This window comes from Chelonia mydas, chromosome 1 (assembly GCF_015237465.2).
Source record: "Chelonia mydas isolate rCheMyd1 chromosome 1, rCheMyd1.pri.v2, whole genome shotgun sequence".
NCBI classification, from domain to species: domain Eukaryota; kingdom Metazoa; phylum Chordata; order Testudines; family Cheloniidae; genus Chelonia; species Chelonia mydas.
The window spans coordinates 36,659,814-36,676,963 of record NC_057849.1 but is presented as its reverse complement, the minus strand read 5'-3'; the positions used below and the strand labels follow the sequence as shown (position 1 = coordinate 36,676,963).

The window sequence follows — 17,150 nt, the reverse complement described above, 5'->3', positions numbered from 1 at the left end:
TCTCACCTTATTGGTTCTTTTGGTTAGGTGCCAGCCAGGTTATCTGAGTTTCTTAACCCTTTACAGGTAAAGGAGGGATTTTATGCTACTTAGCTGTAGGTTTTTGACAGTCCTCAGTTCAGAGCAAGAGGAAAACAATTGCACATGTGAAGACCCATGGGCACTTCTTACTAAAAATCTCTGGACTCAGGCACATGGTGCACATGTGTACTCAGGTGTGGAATACAGATCGGGACAACACATCTCCGATAACCTCCAGTTACAGGTAAGTCACCTCCACTTTTTCAAAGACTCAGGTCAGCTGAGCACAGGACGGACTCTGGTTTGTTCTAATAGCTAAGGGGTGTTCTATAAGGAACAGATGATGCACTGTCACAACTGGGATGTGGATGGTTTGACCTACTAGTCAGGGCTGGGCCTGGGAGTCAGGTCAGGTCTGATACCAGGATGTCAGTGTCTGAGACAGGCCAGAGGGCAAACAGAGGTCAGGAGGCAGGTAGGGTCAGGTTACTGGGAGATCGGCAGTAGGAGCAGGTATCTCAGGGGAACAGTCAAAAGCAGGGAGAGTCCAGTTGCATGGACAACTTCCTGTTCCTGAGCTGGATTTGTATAGATGCTGTGAACCAATCAGGACGCCCAGCAGTCTCCCAATCGGATTCCAGGACTGGGGTCCTCTGTAAGAGTTCAGTTCCTATTCTGACAACAGTTAGCCACTAGGCTAGCCTAGCAGGCCACTAAGGGGCAGGTTGGAGCTTACTAGTGCCGACATGCCCTGTGGATCAAGGATTAAGACTCACAGTCACTGATGTATATTTTGCAAAATTAACAGATGACACACAATGATTAAGGGTAGTCAAGGCTAGATACGACTATGAGGAACTTTCAGAGAGACCTAACAGAGCTTGGTGACTCAGCAGCACAGTGACAGATGCAATTGGTTGACAAATGCAAGATAATGCAGATTGGAAGAAATAATTTAAACTACTCATAAGTGTTATATATTCTAAATTAACTCTAACAACTCAGGAAAAACACCTGCGTGTCCTTGGGGACAGCTCAATGAACACATCTCAGGGCATGGCAATAGTAAAAAAAAGCCAACAAAATGTTAGATTGTTTAAAAAATGAGAGAGAATTCTAATGAAAATACTATAATGCCACTATGTAAATTAATGGGATTCCCTCCCTGGAATACAGTGCTCCGTTCTAGTTGCCCTGTCTCAAAAAAAGACATAGCAGAAACATAAGAGGTCTAGGGATTGGGGATTAAAATGAATACAGGCATCGAGAGACTATGGTATGAAGAGAGACTGAAGATATTAAAAGTGTTTCATTTGAGGAGATCAATATGGCCCCAACTCTGTTCATGTTTAAATCCATGCATGTTTGGGGTCCAGGAGTAGGTAGATCAGGCACTTCTGTTTACCCATTTTCATAATGTGAGAGCAAGAGGCCAGACCATGAAATTGAAAGGTGACCCTATTTAAAATTGATACACACAGTCCATAATTAACTTATGGAACTCATTGCCACAAGGTACCACTGCTTAACATGATTCAGAGTAGGATTAGATAGTTCCATAGCTAATGAGAATTTTTTTTTATAAGTGATATAAAGCTCCAAGCTTCAGAACATAACCCCTATCACCTGGTGTTTAGCTTAGGAGGATGTTTATCCCGGGGTAGTTTATGCTATAAATGTCCATTAAGGTGTTTTTATGCACCTTCCTCTGAAGTGCTTGGTACTGGCCACTGTCTGGGATTGTATACTGGACTAAATGGAGGGCTGTTCCTATGATTGTGGGAGCATACCAGGGAGTTGGACATTCATATATTTTGGTTTGTGCCCATAGTTTATTTTGTGGGTGCAAATTTGTGTGAGAGTAGGCTCAGCCCTTCTGAAAATATAGCTCTCAAAGGGATTTTGTACCTGTTTCCCTGAAGCATTGCTGCACAGTCCCACAGGAAGTAGTTTAGAACATGGGGCAACATGTAAGCATCATCTTTAGCGGCAGGTACCGTTGGGGTTCATTATAGACTGGTGCTTCATTATAGAATTATTGTGCTGGATTCGTCAGCATGCTCTGCCCTTTTTACACCAGAAAGAGTATGCAGCTGTCCCTTGTGTCCCTGCTGGTGCTTATTGGGCTTTCGCAGTGAGTATGTCTGAGCCCGATCACATTTCATACATTGTTTTAGCCCCATTGACTTGGGTCAGATATGAATGTGAACTGAAGGGTGGGGGGGAATTTGCAGAGTACACTTGTTTTGGCAGGTGAAGTATCAGGATAACAGGATTGCTCTGTAGATACTATTACTCCTGGGGGAATTCTGCACCACTACGCAATGCAGAATTTTGCAGAAATTAATGTTTTTTGTGCATAATTTCCTTTCCCCCACAGAAATGGGCTGCAGTGCCGCTGGCTACCACCAGGGGCCACTGGACCTGGCAGAGCCCAGCTCACACATAGAGGACACTGCTGAGAAACAGGAACTGGGTTGTCATAGCGGTTTCTTTAACTCTCAACTCCAGGGGGAATTTTTGTGTGTGTCTGTATTGTTTCAGACATACTTGCTGACAGGTATTTTGAAATAAATTACCAAAATAATTTAAACCTCGGTGATTATGTAGTGTTATTTTGAGAAATAAACTTTGCAGAATTTTAAAATATTGTGTGCAGAATTTTTAAGTTTCGGGCACAGAATTTTTAATTTTTTGGTGCAGAATTGCCCCAGGAGTAAGAAACAGAGAATAAAATCTTTCCTCCATTTTTCTCCCTTGACTGAGGGAGGTATTTGACCCAGCATTTTTCTCAGTAATTGTGGTCTGCCCTTACACGACAATACTTATTCGTTCCTTTTAAAAAGTCTCTCTGTATTTATAATGCCTATTCAGAACTCTCAGCCCAGATACTCTAGGACAGGAGGCAGTGACACATCGCTGAGAAATTGAGTTATTTTATTAAGGCACAAATATTTCAATGCTACTGTGCTGCCTGAAGTATTTTGACCTGCAGATATTGGAAAGTAAAGAGAAGGAACTGAGACAAGTATTTTCTGCGTGTAGGCAGTGTGCTGTAGAGGTTTCAGTACATTTTTAGAAAGGGTACTTTTTAAATAGCAGCTCTAACAGCAATTCAAAGTTAAGGTACATTTCATGGTGTTTTAATCTTTAGGCACTGTCTGAAAATGTCCCCACAGCTGTCTGTGCTATTGTGTTTGCTTGACTTTCTTTAGATGATTACACAAAGACTTGTCTAGGCAGGTATTATTGTGTGACAATGGAACCAGCATGAATTCAGGCACACTCAACAAAACCAGCTATGCTGTAATGGCTGTATTATTCTGTTACAATAGAGGACAGCAATTGCATGACAATAGGAAACTCAGGTGAAGAATTTTGAGTGAGAGATGGAATCAGAGCCTCATTTAGTTAGGACAGAAACTGAGAGAAGATTGTGCATCTGATAAAATATGAGATCCCAGTGTTTTTTTGGCTCGCGTGGGTATTTCATTGTTGTAATGTATGCAAAGGAGCCAGAGGAACTGATTTTCACAAACAATTCCCTAGGTTTTTTAGCTGGTTTTTGTTACATTTATGTCATTGTTTTTAAGTACGACTTTGATATCTATGTCTAGGGCTTTTGTTTTCTTATAATGCCATATTTCAGCCTAGACCACTACAATGACCTAAGTTCAAAGACCACTGAAGTCAATGCAAAGACTCCTATTGAATTCAATGGGCTTTGGATCTGACTCCAAGTTTCCAGTATGCCAAAGCAGGGGTGGTCATGTGTGAATGCATATCCCCAAAGCTTCAAGGGCATTGTAGCCTTGCATTTTCAGAGTTTCCATTTTTAATTGGGATGACACATTGATGGAAGGTGCAAACAAACAGTGACTATGTGAAAGTGTATCAAGTAGACCTTGGCAAGAATATTGACATTAATGAGAACTGTGGTAATACATAAGATGTAAAATGGTGGATTTTAGTGTAGCAAATTTGCACTTTTATAGCACCCCTTGTCCAAAGATCTCAAAGTATTTTACAAACTTTAATTAATGATTTACTTAATTTAAGTATTTACTTGGCACTTATATAGCACTTTACCTTTTCTGCAGGGAGACATGGGTCTCTTTCTCCCCACTCCTTTCCCCCTCCCAGTCTAGGATCAGCCAGGATTTGGAGTATCACATAAAATGTGCTGTTTTTTCAGAAAGGGGAGTAAAAAGTTTGGTGCATTATTAGTGCAAGTTGGTGGAAGTATCAGGGCTCCATTGGTTATGCTGTCCTCCCAGAGGAGATGGCATTTCAGTGAACCTGGTGACGTGTGAAAGCAGATAGGAAGAACTGACTTACAAAGTATCCCTGGAGCCAGTTCTCTGTGTTGGGTAGTGGTCAGACAGTGCTGACTAAACACTGGGCAGGCAGTCTGTTCTGGGGAGCCTCCATTGCCCTGCTCTCTCAATAAAGAGTAACTGAAGGGGTGAAAGATCTTGAGGTGGGGTGGCTGGGGGCTGAAGAGCTCCAAAAGAACAGGTGAGCAAGAAGCACAAAACAAGTGAACATACTGATGTATATGAGTTGATTTTGATATTATGCTAGTGAGAGATGAACCTCCCGTTTTAGACGCAGCATATTATTTCCAAAGGCATCTTGGTTCTGTGCAGTAGAGAACAAAACACTACGTGAAAGAAATCCTAAAGGTCTGACTCAGACCAGCTAAAGCAAGGGAATTTTTCTTTCTTGCTGTGGCTGTACTGTCGTCTTTCTTGCTCTGTGTGTGTGTGCGTGCATGTGCGCACACTTGCTAGAATGTAATTTGGTTCCTCAAGACTCTCATGCTATTAGTTATAGCTGAAATGTTTCTCTCGGGAGCCATATAATTTCATTTGGTGGTTGGATTTCAGAATTAGATGTTGTTCTCTCTATCTGCGTCTGATGAGTTGAATCAATCAGGTTCCAAGAGACTTAAATGAACTAATTCCACTAGGTGGAGTTAGTTATAATGAGGTAAAGTACAAAGAATATATATAATGATGGGATACTGTGACATACCGGGGCACAATCCAGACTAATGAGTAGCTGTGTCACCCTGGCTCTGTAACCTGGGGTGCCCTTTACAATGCCTTGCTGCTACAGCCTCCAACCTGGACTGCTCACAAACAGCCTCTCGCATGTGTGTCACTCCCAGCTATGTCTGTGCATGCTGTAGCCAGCCAGCCTCACTGTGACTCTTACCAGCCTGGGCTATGTGGTAGGGTGACCCCAACATACCCCTAGACCCAGATCTTCCCCCAGAAATGTCTGTCCTGTACTGTCCAGCCCTCTCCTGGACAGTACAAATATATTAAATCTGCTATTCCTTTAAAGGAATAATATGCTATTTTATTATTTTAAATAGCTATCCAGACACTTCAATTTAAACACACTGGCTGAGAGAAAGCAATAAAACAAGTTTGTTAACTACAAAGAGAGAGAGATTTTAAATGAGTACAAGTAATGAGGCGTAAAAGTCAGAATGGTTACAAGAAAAATAAAGATAACATGTTTACTAGTATCTACTTAAGAAACTAACTGAGTTGCAAAGCAGACTTTCTTACCACATGCTCCAGCAGATTACTGACCAAACTCTCAGGTCTGGACCGCTCCAGAGTCCAATAGGTGTTTCCTTTTGTCTTCTCAGGTGTGACGAATGAGGTGATAGGGAGAAAGAGAGAGGGGTGTTTTGGGGTGTCTGCCCCTTCTTTTTATAGTCCTGTCCCCGCTCTGAGAAGCATTTCCAGCTGGGAGCAAGGCTACAGGCAGTCTGGTGAAGAAAGGAAACTCCATGCTGTTTCTTTGCTAAGATGTAATTTTTGTCCTTGCTGCCCCCTTCCTTGCCAAAGAATGGCCACTTAGCAGGGAATGGTCCATTAGCCTTGTTGACACCTGGCTGAGGCGTCAGCTTGCCCTTTGTCTCCGAGGAATTGATTTAGCCACTTCCCAGACTTATCTGGGAAACATACTTCAGTCATGTTTTCAGCTTATGTTCATAACTTTATATACAGCACTGCTATGTGCATTTTGCCGTATTATTGATCAGCAAGTCATGAGTTTTTAAATGATACCTCACAAGGCATACCTTGTACAGACATTATTACAACAACATGTGGGGTGTATTCTGTCACAGCAACATAATAGTGTTTTTTCTCTCTCTACCTAATCTTGGCTGAGGACTTAGCTTCTCCCAGGTTGTGATGGCATTAATAGTGTCTTTATTTAGCATCTTTTGTCTCCATGTTCCATTCCATATGACTTTACTAACTATATGCTATTAGAATCCTTTTACTCACCACTGAAATGCAGCCATCTCTGGATGAAACCATGGCAGTTGGGCTGCTAGAAGTCCAGTAGTGACAGTAGGGGCTGCCAGAAATGCTTACAAATCACTGCTCTTCCCATTTTTCTCAATCCCCACGTTCCTTCCCTATAACTTCCCTTTTATTCTTCCATTTCTCTCTTCGGTCTAATGGGTTACATGGTCTGTTCCTTAGCAGCACTGCTCATCCACAGCCCACATGTGGCAATTTAAGTGACTGAGAACTTGTTCACGATGAGGTTTTACCTGCCCAGCTACAAACCCCAGTGCAGATATGATTTTTGCCAGTGCAGCTTATTCTGGTGTAAAACAGAGTTGGATACACTAGTGTAAACCATGTCTACATTAAGTGGCTTGCCTTGGTGGAACTACATCACGGACTGAAATTGCAGAGTAGCTGAGGCCTTAGATAATCAAGGAGACCCTGAAACTGCAACTAACGAGTGTCTAAAGATTACAACCCTGGAAGGATTGTGCAGAAATGCAATGCTTACATTAAGTGGTTTTTTGCAAGCTACGAGAGAGAAAAAGCAGCATCCATTGTGGAACTCCCTGTGGGCCAGTGTTCTATTCACAAAGAATAATGGAGAAAGGTAGGAATGTGTGTGCCACAAAGGCAGCCATTAGGGGATTGCTGTCTAAAATAAAACCACTTAAACCTGAGATGCAAGCCTCCTGCAAGGAAATAATAAAAGGTGTAAAACTCCTGGCTGCTAGCATGATTAGACTTGAGCCATGCTCAACTGAACATTCAGCTACAGTACCTGACACAGATAAGAGCCTTCAGGTGGTTCCAAGCAAGGAGCTTGATTTGCTGAAATAAGATTGAAAGGATTCCCAAAACGGATAAGAAAAGGGGGAACCCTTAAAAATACACAACTTACCTAGGGATGTGATGGATTCTCCATTACTTGAAACATCTAAATTGAGATTTAATGAATTTCAAAAAGAGATGCTTTTGCTCAACCAGAAGTGCTGGGCTTGATGCAGGAATCACTCAGTGAAATTCTATGGTCTTTGTTTTGCAGATCATTCTAGGTGATCACACTGGGCCCCTCTGGCCTTAAAATGTATAACTATATATGGAAATGCTGCAGAGAACTTCTGGGGAAAGAGGAAGAAGCTCCTATGCATGTAGACTGAGCACACCATGTCCTGTGGACACAGCTGCAAGGTCTTGCCATGGGGATATGGTTATCTTGCTGCGTGAGAACCAGGGTCATGGCTGGTCTGTCAGCCAGCAGCAGAGAGCCTCTGAGCCCAGGCTCATGGGAAGCAACAGACTCAGGCTCCGTGGGGTTCATGCTGTTGTGATAAAAATAGCTGTGTAAATAGCGCTCTTAAGTTGTGGCTCAGGCTCTAAAATTCATCCCCTGCCCCAGGTTTCAGAGCTCACGCTGCAGCGTCTACACAGTTATTTTTAATGCAGTAGCATGAGACCCAAGAGCCTGAGTCTCTCGACCTGGGCCTGGAGGCTCACTGCCACAGGCTGCATGGACGTACCCTTAGTGAGAATTGTTAGAGAAGGACATGCCCTGCTGAAACTCTGGGGAAAGAAAAGGAAGGTCAGCAGCATTACCAAAACACCTGCTTCAGGCCAACGTAAAAATAGCACTGGGGTTTCCCCATAAACTTTGGTTTTCCTACAGAGATTGCATTTAAATTCTGAGAGCTGTGGCCGAGGGTGAAAAATCCTGGAAAGAGCTGGGATTCCATCACATAACGCGCCACAAGACGAAAGAAATGAGACTAGCAGAAGTGGTAGCAGGTCAAGCCCCAGAGGTCTTCCAAAGAGAGCATATAGTGAGAACCAGAAGAGGAGAAGGATAAACAGGAGATGAAGATGCTGGCTGAGGAACTAACCAAAGACTCCAGGGATTTACAGGACTATTATTAGTTATCTAGGCTGTGATGGCTCACAAAATGGGTTAGGTGCTGCACAGACATGCAAGAGGAAGACCATTCAGTAACTTACCATTGTACAGCTGACTGATATCTTCACTCATTTTTGTCAGGTTCCTACCACATTTTTGGACACACAATAATAATTCCTTCCTTTCCCCACTGTTCCAGAAAATAACAGTGAGGACAGCATCCCTTGCTGAGCAAAACAATATTTAAAAACTTATCTTGACAAAAACTAAAATGCTCCCTGTTATACGTAGGGCATTTTCTTAATTATTTATTTTATTTTTAATCAGAGAGCAATGTAAGGGAGAGGGTCTGCTAGATGATAATATGGGGCACTTCTCTGTCCCTAAAATGCTTTGTGAACATGAAACTTCACCATATCACTCTGATGGTGAAGTGATATTTTTCCCTAGCTCACTCCAGCAAGTCAGTGACGAAGCTGGGAACAGGAGCCCAGAGTTCTGACTCTCTGTCTCTGGCAGTAAATGCCAGACAACATCTCACAAGACAAAACTGCCTTTTCACTGTGGAAAAAAAATACTCATTAAAAATAACGGGCCACTCCATTGAACTCACCCAGTTTACACTTGCTGAGGATCTGGCTCATTGTTTTTAAAAGACGTAAGCCAATGTGTATTTGTTTTGAAGTGATACAATATGTGTATAGTTCTCACACTGTAAGATATAAAATGCTGGAATATCGTAATTATTCTTTGATAACTATATATAAAAAATCATCCCGTGCTAATCCTAGTAAGGATCTTAAACTTGCTTAACTCCTGTAAGAGACAGATTTATGGTGGTTCTCTGCGTTGAGTCCTTATGCATATACACACAGGTTCTATCATAATTACATTAAATACAATATTATATTAAGCCTAGTGAACCTTTTGTAGATCCACTGTGCATTGTAACCAACATGTTTCAAGGTCTCCTTGATCATCACAAGATACAGTCTTTTTGTTTTGGGAAGTGGATTCACTTTAATAAGTATGACATTATAAGTAAGCCTGACTTCACAATTATTTCATATAATTTAGATGCAAATTAGGACCTGACATTCTGGCTGTCATGTGATTTGTTCTTCTCAGTTAGTTTCAGTTCACTGGATTTCGTTAGTGTACAGTGTGGTTTCTTTCAAGGTCATTTCTGTGGCTTTTATTTAATTCACACTACCAACCCCATTTCTACTGTACAAGTGTAGGGCCAAATTGTCCTTAGGTGTGAGTGGGTGTATTGTGGGATAAGATCCTACCGCAGTCAGAAAGTGATTAAAGAGCTCCTCTGAGCACAGTCAGTCCTAGCTGGGTATACCTGTGAGGCCTGTCAAACGTGGAGGGGGCAGCTCCTTAAAAGGGAGGATCCAAGTCATAGGCACTGACTCCATGGGTACTCCAGGGCTGGAGCACCCATGGAAAAAAACCCATCAGCTGTTTGGTGGGCTCCGCTGATCAGCTGTTGGGCCGTGGATGGGAGGGGCCGGAGCAGGGGTGGGAAGAGGCAGGACGAGGGTGAGGCTTTGGGGGAAGGGACGGAGCAGGGGTGAGGCCTCAGGCGGAGCAGGGGTGTAACACCTACCTGGACAGAAGATCCAGGCACCTGTGATCCAAACCCAGTGCAGGGTGGCACTCAGAGGAAAGCTGGAACCACCCAGTGTAGGTAACTGGGCATGCTCATGTTCTGCCAGCCCCTGTAGGAGGAACTGCAGGGGATTCCGTAACAGACTGGTAATGAGCTGTCAAACCTATCCCATGAAGGTCATCAGTTTGAATTCAGCTCAGGGTGAGAGTGATCAGAAGATACTACCATTGGTTTCCAATGTGAAATGAGTTAGGAATCTCTGCCTAGTTCTTCATGGACAAGTGTCCTCCTCCTATCAATCACCAGCCAAATTAGGCACCATTTGGCTCAGTTTTTGGTAGCTCAGTGGAGAGGCCAAAGATTAAATAGAAATTGAACAACACGAAATTGATCCCTTTAGGGCTGTACTGCGTCACTTGGACAGGGCAGTGTGTGCAAATGTGCAGTGCCACTGTCCATGCTGTACCTGGCTTTTATTGTGTAAAAGGATTCCATTTTCCTGGGCTGTCAATTCAGCACTTTTCACAACAGCTACATTTACCTTGGGCCAAATCTTGCAGTTTCTTCACTTGAGCAAAACTCTTACTGGGTTCAATAGGAATTTTGCCTGAATCAGATCACAAAATTTGGCTGGAAATTTGCAAAGAAGCCTTAACTGTATTCTCAAAAGCTAAGCTATATTGAACCCAGAAAATGTGATGGTATTATGGATAACTCAGCTCTTTCTTACACTTTCTCTTGATATAGTAATTTTTACAAATTAATGCAGCAGAGATTTTTTTTAATTTAAACTATGCTGTCAACTTTAGTAAATTGATTAGTCAGAACACGTGGTTTCAAAAAGAAAAGGAGTACTTGTGGCACCTTAGAGACTAACCAATTTAGCTGTAGCTCACGAAAGCTTATGCTCAAATAAATTGGTTAGTCTCTAAGGTGCCACAAGTACTCCTTTTCTTTTTGAGAATACAGACTAACACGGCTGTTACTCTGGAACACGTGGTTTGCTGTTCTTCTCCCATTCAGCCTGACTTAGAATTCTTTTTGTTTCAAATAAAACAAACACTGCCAGCAAATATTATTTAGGAATCTTGTTTTCCATTATCTTCCTATTGATGATTATTTAAAACAAAAATAAATTTAATATTCCCAGCCAACATGCATTTGGACTATATTTTGGTAACGTGACTATTAAATTCAATACAGGTGGCAGACCTGGAAATCGAAGAGATGCGTGCATCACTGCAGGATTGTTTTACAGAAGGACCTTGCTCATCGCTGATTTATTCTTTTGATGTAAGGCATGTAAAAGGATGTTTGTAGATGCTGTTTCTCTTCACTCTTGACTTGAATGCAAAGGGAAGTACAAACTAAGGAAATAGCATATTGTGAAATCTGCCCTAAGACTGACCCTGTGGCACATCTCCCTTGGTATATACTGTGACTCTGTTAAAGTTACACAAGGGCTGAACATTCAATTCTAACCCTTGTATTTGTGATGATATTTTGGGGCTGGGACGTGTATACCTACACATTTCACATTTCCATACTCAAACAGAAACTACGAAGTGTCGATGTGTATTGAATCTTTATAGCAATTACTATAGCGACACGAGTGGCACCACCAGAGTTAGAGCTGAATTGCTTTGTTCCATTAGAAAATCCAACTATGGGGAGTTCAGTATTTTAGCTGTTTAAAATTTTATCAGACAAAAATGTGGCATCTGGGTGCCAAATCCTGGCTCCAGTGAAGTCAGTGAATGAGAGTTTTACCATTGATACTAGAGTTGACCTGTTGGATATTACCCACGTTTTTAAATACCTAAGGGGTTACCAGTCAGACACAAGGTGCAGAATGGTTGGATTATAAGTAGCCAATTAACAGTTCCTGTGGTGGAGGACTGTGTGAAGCTACATAGGTACTCCTCCCTGTGTAAAGCCAACTGCTGGAAGGAAGAGGAAGAATATCAGGAGCAGGACAGAACTCCATTCCCCCGTTCCTGTCTACCTGAAGGACCAAATGTCAGTAATGTAAGTTGGAGCAGTGTGACACAGAGGCCCATTGATGCCAACTGGCAAAGGGTTTTCTGTTCTCTTCAAGCAACTCATGTCTCAGATATGACAAACTCACAACACTTAATACACCACTTTCATGGTATTTATCCATACAGGACAGCATGTGAGATCTCTACTGAAAACTTATAACTTATCAATACTCATAATCATTGAAAGATGCATGTACAGTAATATTTAAGGAATAATGTAACTATATTGAAACGATGCCTTATAGATTTGGAGTAAAAGTTAGTCACGAGGGAATCAGATGACTCGGTGATGACCCATTTAAGCAGGAGGGAGTTGTCACCTCTCTGTGGTTAGTCTGTGATGGTCTAGCTTTGCCCCATTTCTGAATAGTCAATGGAAAATCACAAAAGACAACTGCAAACAATTGAAACCACTTTGAGGTAAAAAGGGAACATTATACCAGACCAGAAATCACCCTGGCTGTGAGTAAAGAAAAAAGATTGATTCATTATATCACAGGGTGGAGAAAGACACTTTGCATCCATTCACTGAGGAGATATCTTGGGGGCGGTGGTGTCATGAAAAGTTGGATCCTGGTTCCTGAGAAGCCAGCCAGCTCTGCAACAGACTGAACTTTTGGGGTGGAGAAAACCTATTTATTAAATAGGAAAGGTCATTAATAAGCACAGGCCCTAATTTGCGTTGTATGATTTTGTTTTCTGTTGTCACCATTTGTTTCCATCTCTCTTGTCTAGTAGAATCCCTATTCTTTCTTAAATAAAGCTTCTTTTGTTATAAGTGCTCACAAGTGCTGTGCATTATACAGAAGTGGTGATATAAGGTAAAACTGGTAAAGTGGGGTGCACTGTTCCTTTGAGAGCAGGGGATGTGGGATTTCTGTGAGTAGCCAGTGTCGGGATGGATATCACAGGGGAATATTTCAAGGGGACTGGGGCACATCGATTGTTAATCTGCAAGGTAAAGACGGGATTGGCATAGCCCAGAGGAGAGTGTTTGAGTGCCTGGCAGGCTGGTGGTGTTAAGGAGCAAACCCTCAGCTAGCACAGGCAAGGCTCCCTCATGCTGGAGGCAGGAAGTAACAAGGTGGTTCATAGCCTGGGTACCTTGAGAACTATCCCAAGCAGTCCCAAGGCTATTTTAGCTCATGCTTTTCAGAATCAAGGTCCATAAGCAATAATTGGAGAGTTCAGTACCCCACAGGCCAATTTTAAATGAGCAGCAACAAAAAAAATAATTTGGACTATTTTTTTTTCTCCCTTTAACTAAAACTTATTTTTTTTACTAAAATGTATCCAGTGTAGTGTCTGAACAGAAGAGATTGATGGAGCCATTCCTGTAACTATCTTCCTGTGAAAACCAGCAGTCTAACAATACCCTTTCTGTTACAGATTGGCTGTGATCGTAGCCAAAACCTGGTGGACATCTGTGGAGAAAAGAAATTCCAGGCGTTTGTTTGTGACGCATTGTCTGTGCCAGTTCGAAATAGTTCTTGTGATGCCTGCATCTCCATCGCTGTAATCCACCATTTTTCTACAGCAGTAAGTCCACTCACATCTGTAGATCTCACAAGAGGTCACCAGCTTGTCCCACAGGAAAGTGAATGGCAAAAGAGGATCTCAAAAGAGGAGAGAATGTGGGAGTGTAAGGAAATGGGAGGGAAAGAAAAGAGGAGAAAGTACGGACAGGGAGGATGAAGGCCTGAGGGGATGGATATAGCCACTTCATCCCTTCTGATTCCTTTCTCTTCTTGTCTCCTGCAACTCCTTCCGCCTCAAAAACTTCCAACACTTTCCCTACTCCCTGGCATTAAAAGGATCATAAGGTGAAGAGATGTTACACAGGGGGTGGTTGATAAGATTGGGCTGTGTTGCATCTTGATGTTATTATGTAGATTTAATATTTGTTTAGATTATTTAGAATGTAAGCTCTTTGGGGCAGGTATCATCTCTTTGCTCTGTGTCTATACAGTGCCTAGCACAATGGGGCTGATGCCTCTAGATACTACTATAATACAAATATAAATAATAGTAATAATTTGTATTGCAGTAGCTCCTAGAATCATCCTTCAGAGATTAAGGTGCACGCACTGGACACATCAAGTAGAGTCCCTGCCTCTAAGAGTTTACAATCCAAGCAGATGATGAGAAAGATGTGAAGAAGACAGGCAAAAAGGAAGAAGGACACAGTAGACAGAGAAATGACTGAGTTTAGTATGATGATCAGCAGGCAGAGCACACCAGCTAACCTGACTCACGTCTGCTCCTCCCGACAAATTGTCTTCATGTGATTTCCCCTCCTTATCAGCTGCCTTTGCTTCTCCAGTCACTTCCCATTGCTTGCTGGGTGCTGTCCTAGGTGATAAGATTGCAATAGATCTGTATTACAACTCAAAGACTTCCTTAGACATCAGAATCTGCAGTGGTATCCCTGTCCCTGTCATTTTCCCACTCTGTGCAGATCACCATGGTGGTATTCCACTTTCTCTTAACAATTTGGTTTGATTGTATAGTCATCTATGTTTCATTTGCTCTTGTTACAATTAATGACATTTGAGAGGAAGACTCTGCATTAGGACGCAGGAGACGTTGATTAAATTCCTGGCTCAGTCTGAGATTTTGTGCCTCAATTCTCTATCTCTAAAGTGGGGATCACAACACTGTCTGTCTTGTCTATTTAGATTGTAAGATTTTTGTGGCAGGGACTGTGTGTTTGTACAGCACCTAGCAGGGTGGGGCCTGTATCTCAATTGGCACCTCTCAGTGCTACTTGTAATAAAAATAAATAAAATCAATACAGCTGATGTTACCACATATTGTAGACAAAAAGTAGTTCCCGTGCAGCTTTGGTCTAGCCCATGTGAGTAGTGGTTGACTACTTTATGAATAAAGAAAAGGAGTACTTGTGGCATCTTAGAGACTAACCAATTTATTTGAGCATAAGCTTTCGTGAGCTACAGCTCACTTCATCGGATGCATCCAATGAAGTGAGCTGTAGCTCACGAAAGCTTATGCTCAAATAAATTGGTTAGTCTCTAAGGTGCCACAAGTACTCCTTTTCTTTTTGCAAATACAGACTAACATGGCTGTTACTCTGAAACCTACTTTGTGAATGAATTACTCCCCTGCCCCCTTACTCATCATCACCCACAAGTGGGGAGTATGCTCACTTCTGTCAGGCTAAGAACACATAACCAAAGAGTAGGATGGAAAAAAAATCTCCAGTCTGTTTCGTATCTGGGGGTACAGCAGGCAGGAATCATTTCTGTTCATTGCAGCAGTGGTGTTGCTGTCAGTTCCATTTCGTTGTGTTCCTGCTTATGTACTAACTGCATATGTACTCACTGAGTCTTTTCATTACTAGGAAAGAAGACTGGCTGCTGTCTGTGAATTAGCCCGGCTCCTAAGGCCTGGCGGAAAGGCACTCATTTATGTCTGGGCAATGGAACAAGAATACAACAAACAGAAGTCAAAGTACCTTAAGGAAAAGAGAGATAGTAAAGGGAAAGAAGAGGAAATCAATAGTGATGTGGCCTGGGGATTGTTCTGTGATCAAACGCATGACAACGGTAGCCAAGACTCAGCATGTTCTGACCAAATCCTTAATGACTCTAAGGATAAAGGCGGCAACGCAAAGCAGGTAATTAACTCCAAGCTGCCTGTTCATACTAACAGAACGTCCTTTCATTCTCAAGATGTGCTGGTTCCCTGGCACCTGAAAGGGGGCACTAACAAGAAAGGGGAATGTGCCAAAGTCCTTCAGCTTCCAGCTGGTTCTAAGGAATTGCAAGAATTCAGTCCTGTTTTCCACCGCTATTATCATGTGTTCTGTGAAGGAGAACTGGAAGCAGCCTGCAAAACCCTGGATTGCATAAGAATTCAAAAGAGTTACTATGATCAGGGAAACTGGTGTGTGGTTCTTGAAAAACAGTAACCCGCTGAAAGAGATGCTATTTTCAGCCTAAATCTTTGCCTGGGGTAGTACTGTGCAGAGGCATTTTAAAACCCATCCTGTAGTTGTTACTGCCTTTAAAATTGTACAATAAACACAGTTATTTTAAGACATTAGCCAAGGTTAGATGCTGGTAGTTGTCTCCTTGTGTTACTAAAATTATGGTAAAATTTGGTATTAACAGAGAAATTTATTTTACTTTTCACAATAGGAAAGAGAGAAGTATTAACAGAGAAATTTATTAAGTATTATAATTATAAATTAAGTATTAACAGAGAAATTTATTTTACTTTTCACAATAGGAAAGAGAGAAGGGGTGAAATTCTGACCGTGTGAAAGTCAGTGGCAAAACTCACATTGACTTTGGGGGGCCAGGATTTCATCCAGGGTATATAGTTTTAAAGACACATGGCCTGATTATCCACTCTGTTATGCCAGTTTTATGCCAGTGTAACTGAACTGACCTTGGTAAGGGTAGAACACTGCAATCCACCAGGGTAGTATTGGAGCAGAGAACCAAGGCCATTATCAGGAAATTAACTTTGGTGTAACATTATTGGTTTGGTGAAGTGGAAAGAATGTGCAGTTAGGCACTTTGGCAGAAGATGTTGATAGGACACCGCACTGCTAATTTCTCATTTTCTTAGGCGTTGTTTTTAGTAATGTTTCTCTTTAAATTCTCCACTATTGACTTTCCATTGGTGCAGCTTTAGTGTTGGGAGCCCGAATGTAGACTGCCTGCAGGCATTTTAACCACTGTCGTCTCTAGACTTAACAATCTATTCTCGCACTACTACTATTAGTGGATCTGCAGTGGTAGAAACTGTAGGCAGACCCTTGGAAACCTTTCACTCAGCATCCAAATGCTACAACTCAGTATTTCAATAAGACTAAGAGAAACTAGCAATGGTATCCCAACAACACTGTTAAGGTAGATGTGAGGAGACCTGATGGTGTCAGTCCCTAATGCTAGGATGTTGGTCGTAGTAATATTTATGTTATGATGGTAACTAGAAGACCCAACTGGGCTTAGGGCCCCGTTGTGTGCATTACTGTACCTCCTGAAAGAGTTTTCAGTCTACGTACACAAGACAGACAGAGGGTGGAGGGTGGACCAGAAACAGAGTCATAGAGAGGTGATTCTATGAAGTGAGTCACCCAAGGGGACACAGTAACAGAGGTGGGAGTAGAACTGAGGTCTCCTGAGTCCCACTCCAGTGCCCTAACACTGGAGCATGCTGCCTTTGTAACAGTAGTATTTGTGCTGTAGGGTAGCATGGGCTGTATCCTATCTCCAGAACGTTAA

General features: G+C 42.1%; 1 protein-coding gene across 8 annotated transcripts in view; it reads left to right on the top strand.

Annotated features, from left to right (window-relative positions):
• Positions 1-15,970, top strand: part of ALKBH8 (alkB homolog 8, tRNA methyltransferase) — a 79,550-nt gene extending 63,580 nt beyond the window's left edge. For 5 of the 8 annotated variants that reach the window (XM_027822163.3, XM_037890165.2, XM_037890192.2 and 2 more), the window contains exons 11-13: positions 11,057-11,146; positions 13,285-13,434; positions 15,257-15,970. In XM_027822163.3, coding sequence (XP_027677964.3) covers positions 11,057-11,146; positions 13,285-13,434; positions 15,257-15,826 — 810 coding nt within the window. In that variant the 3' untranslated portion in view covers positions 15,827-15,970. The remainder of the gene's footprint in view (positions 1-11,056; positions 11,147-13,284; positions 13,435-15,256) is intronic. The other 3 variants (XM_043529852.1, XM_043529827.1, XM_037890175.2) reach the window with 1 other exon arrangement.
• Positions 15,971-17,150: the final 1,180 nt, after the last annotated feature.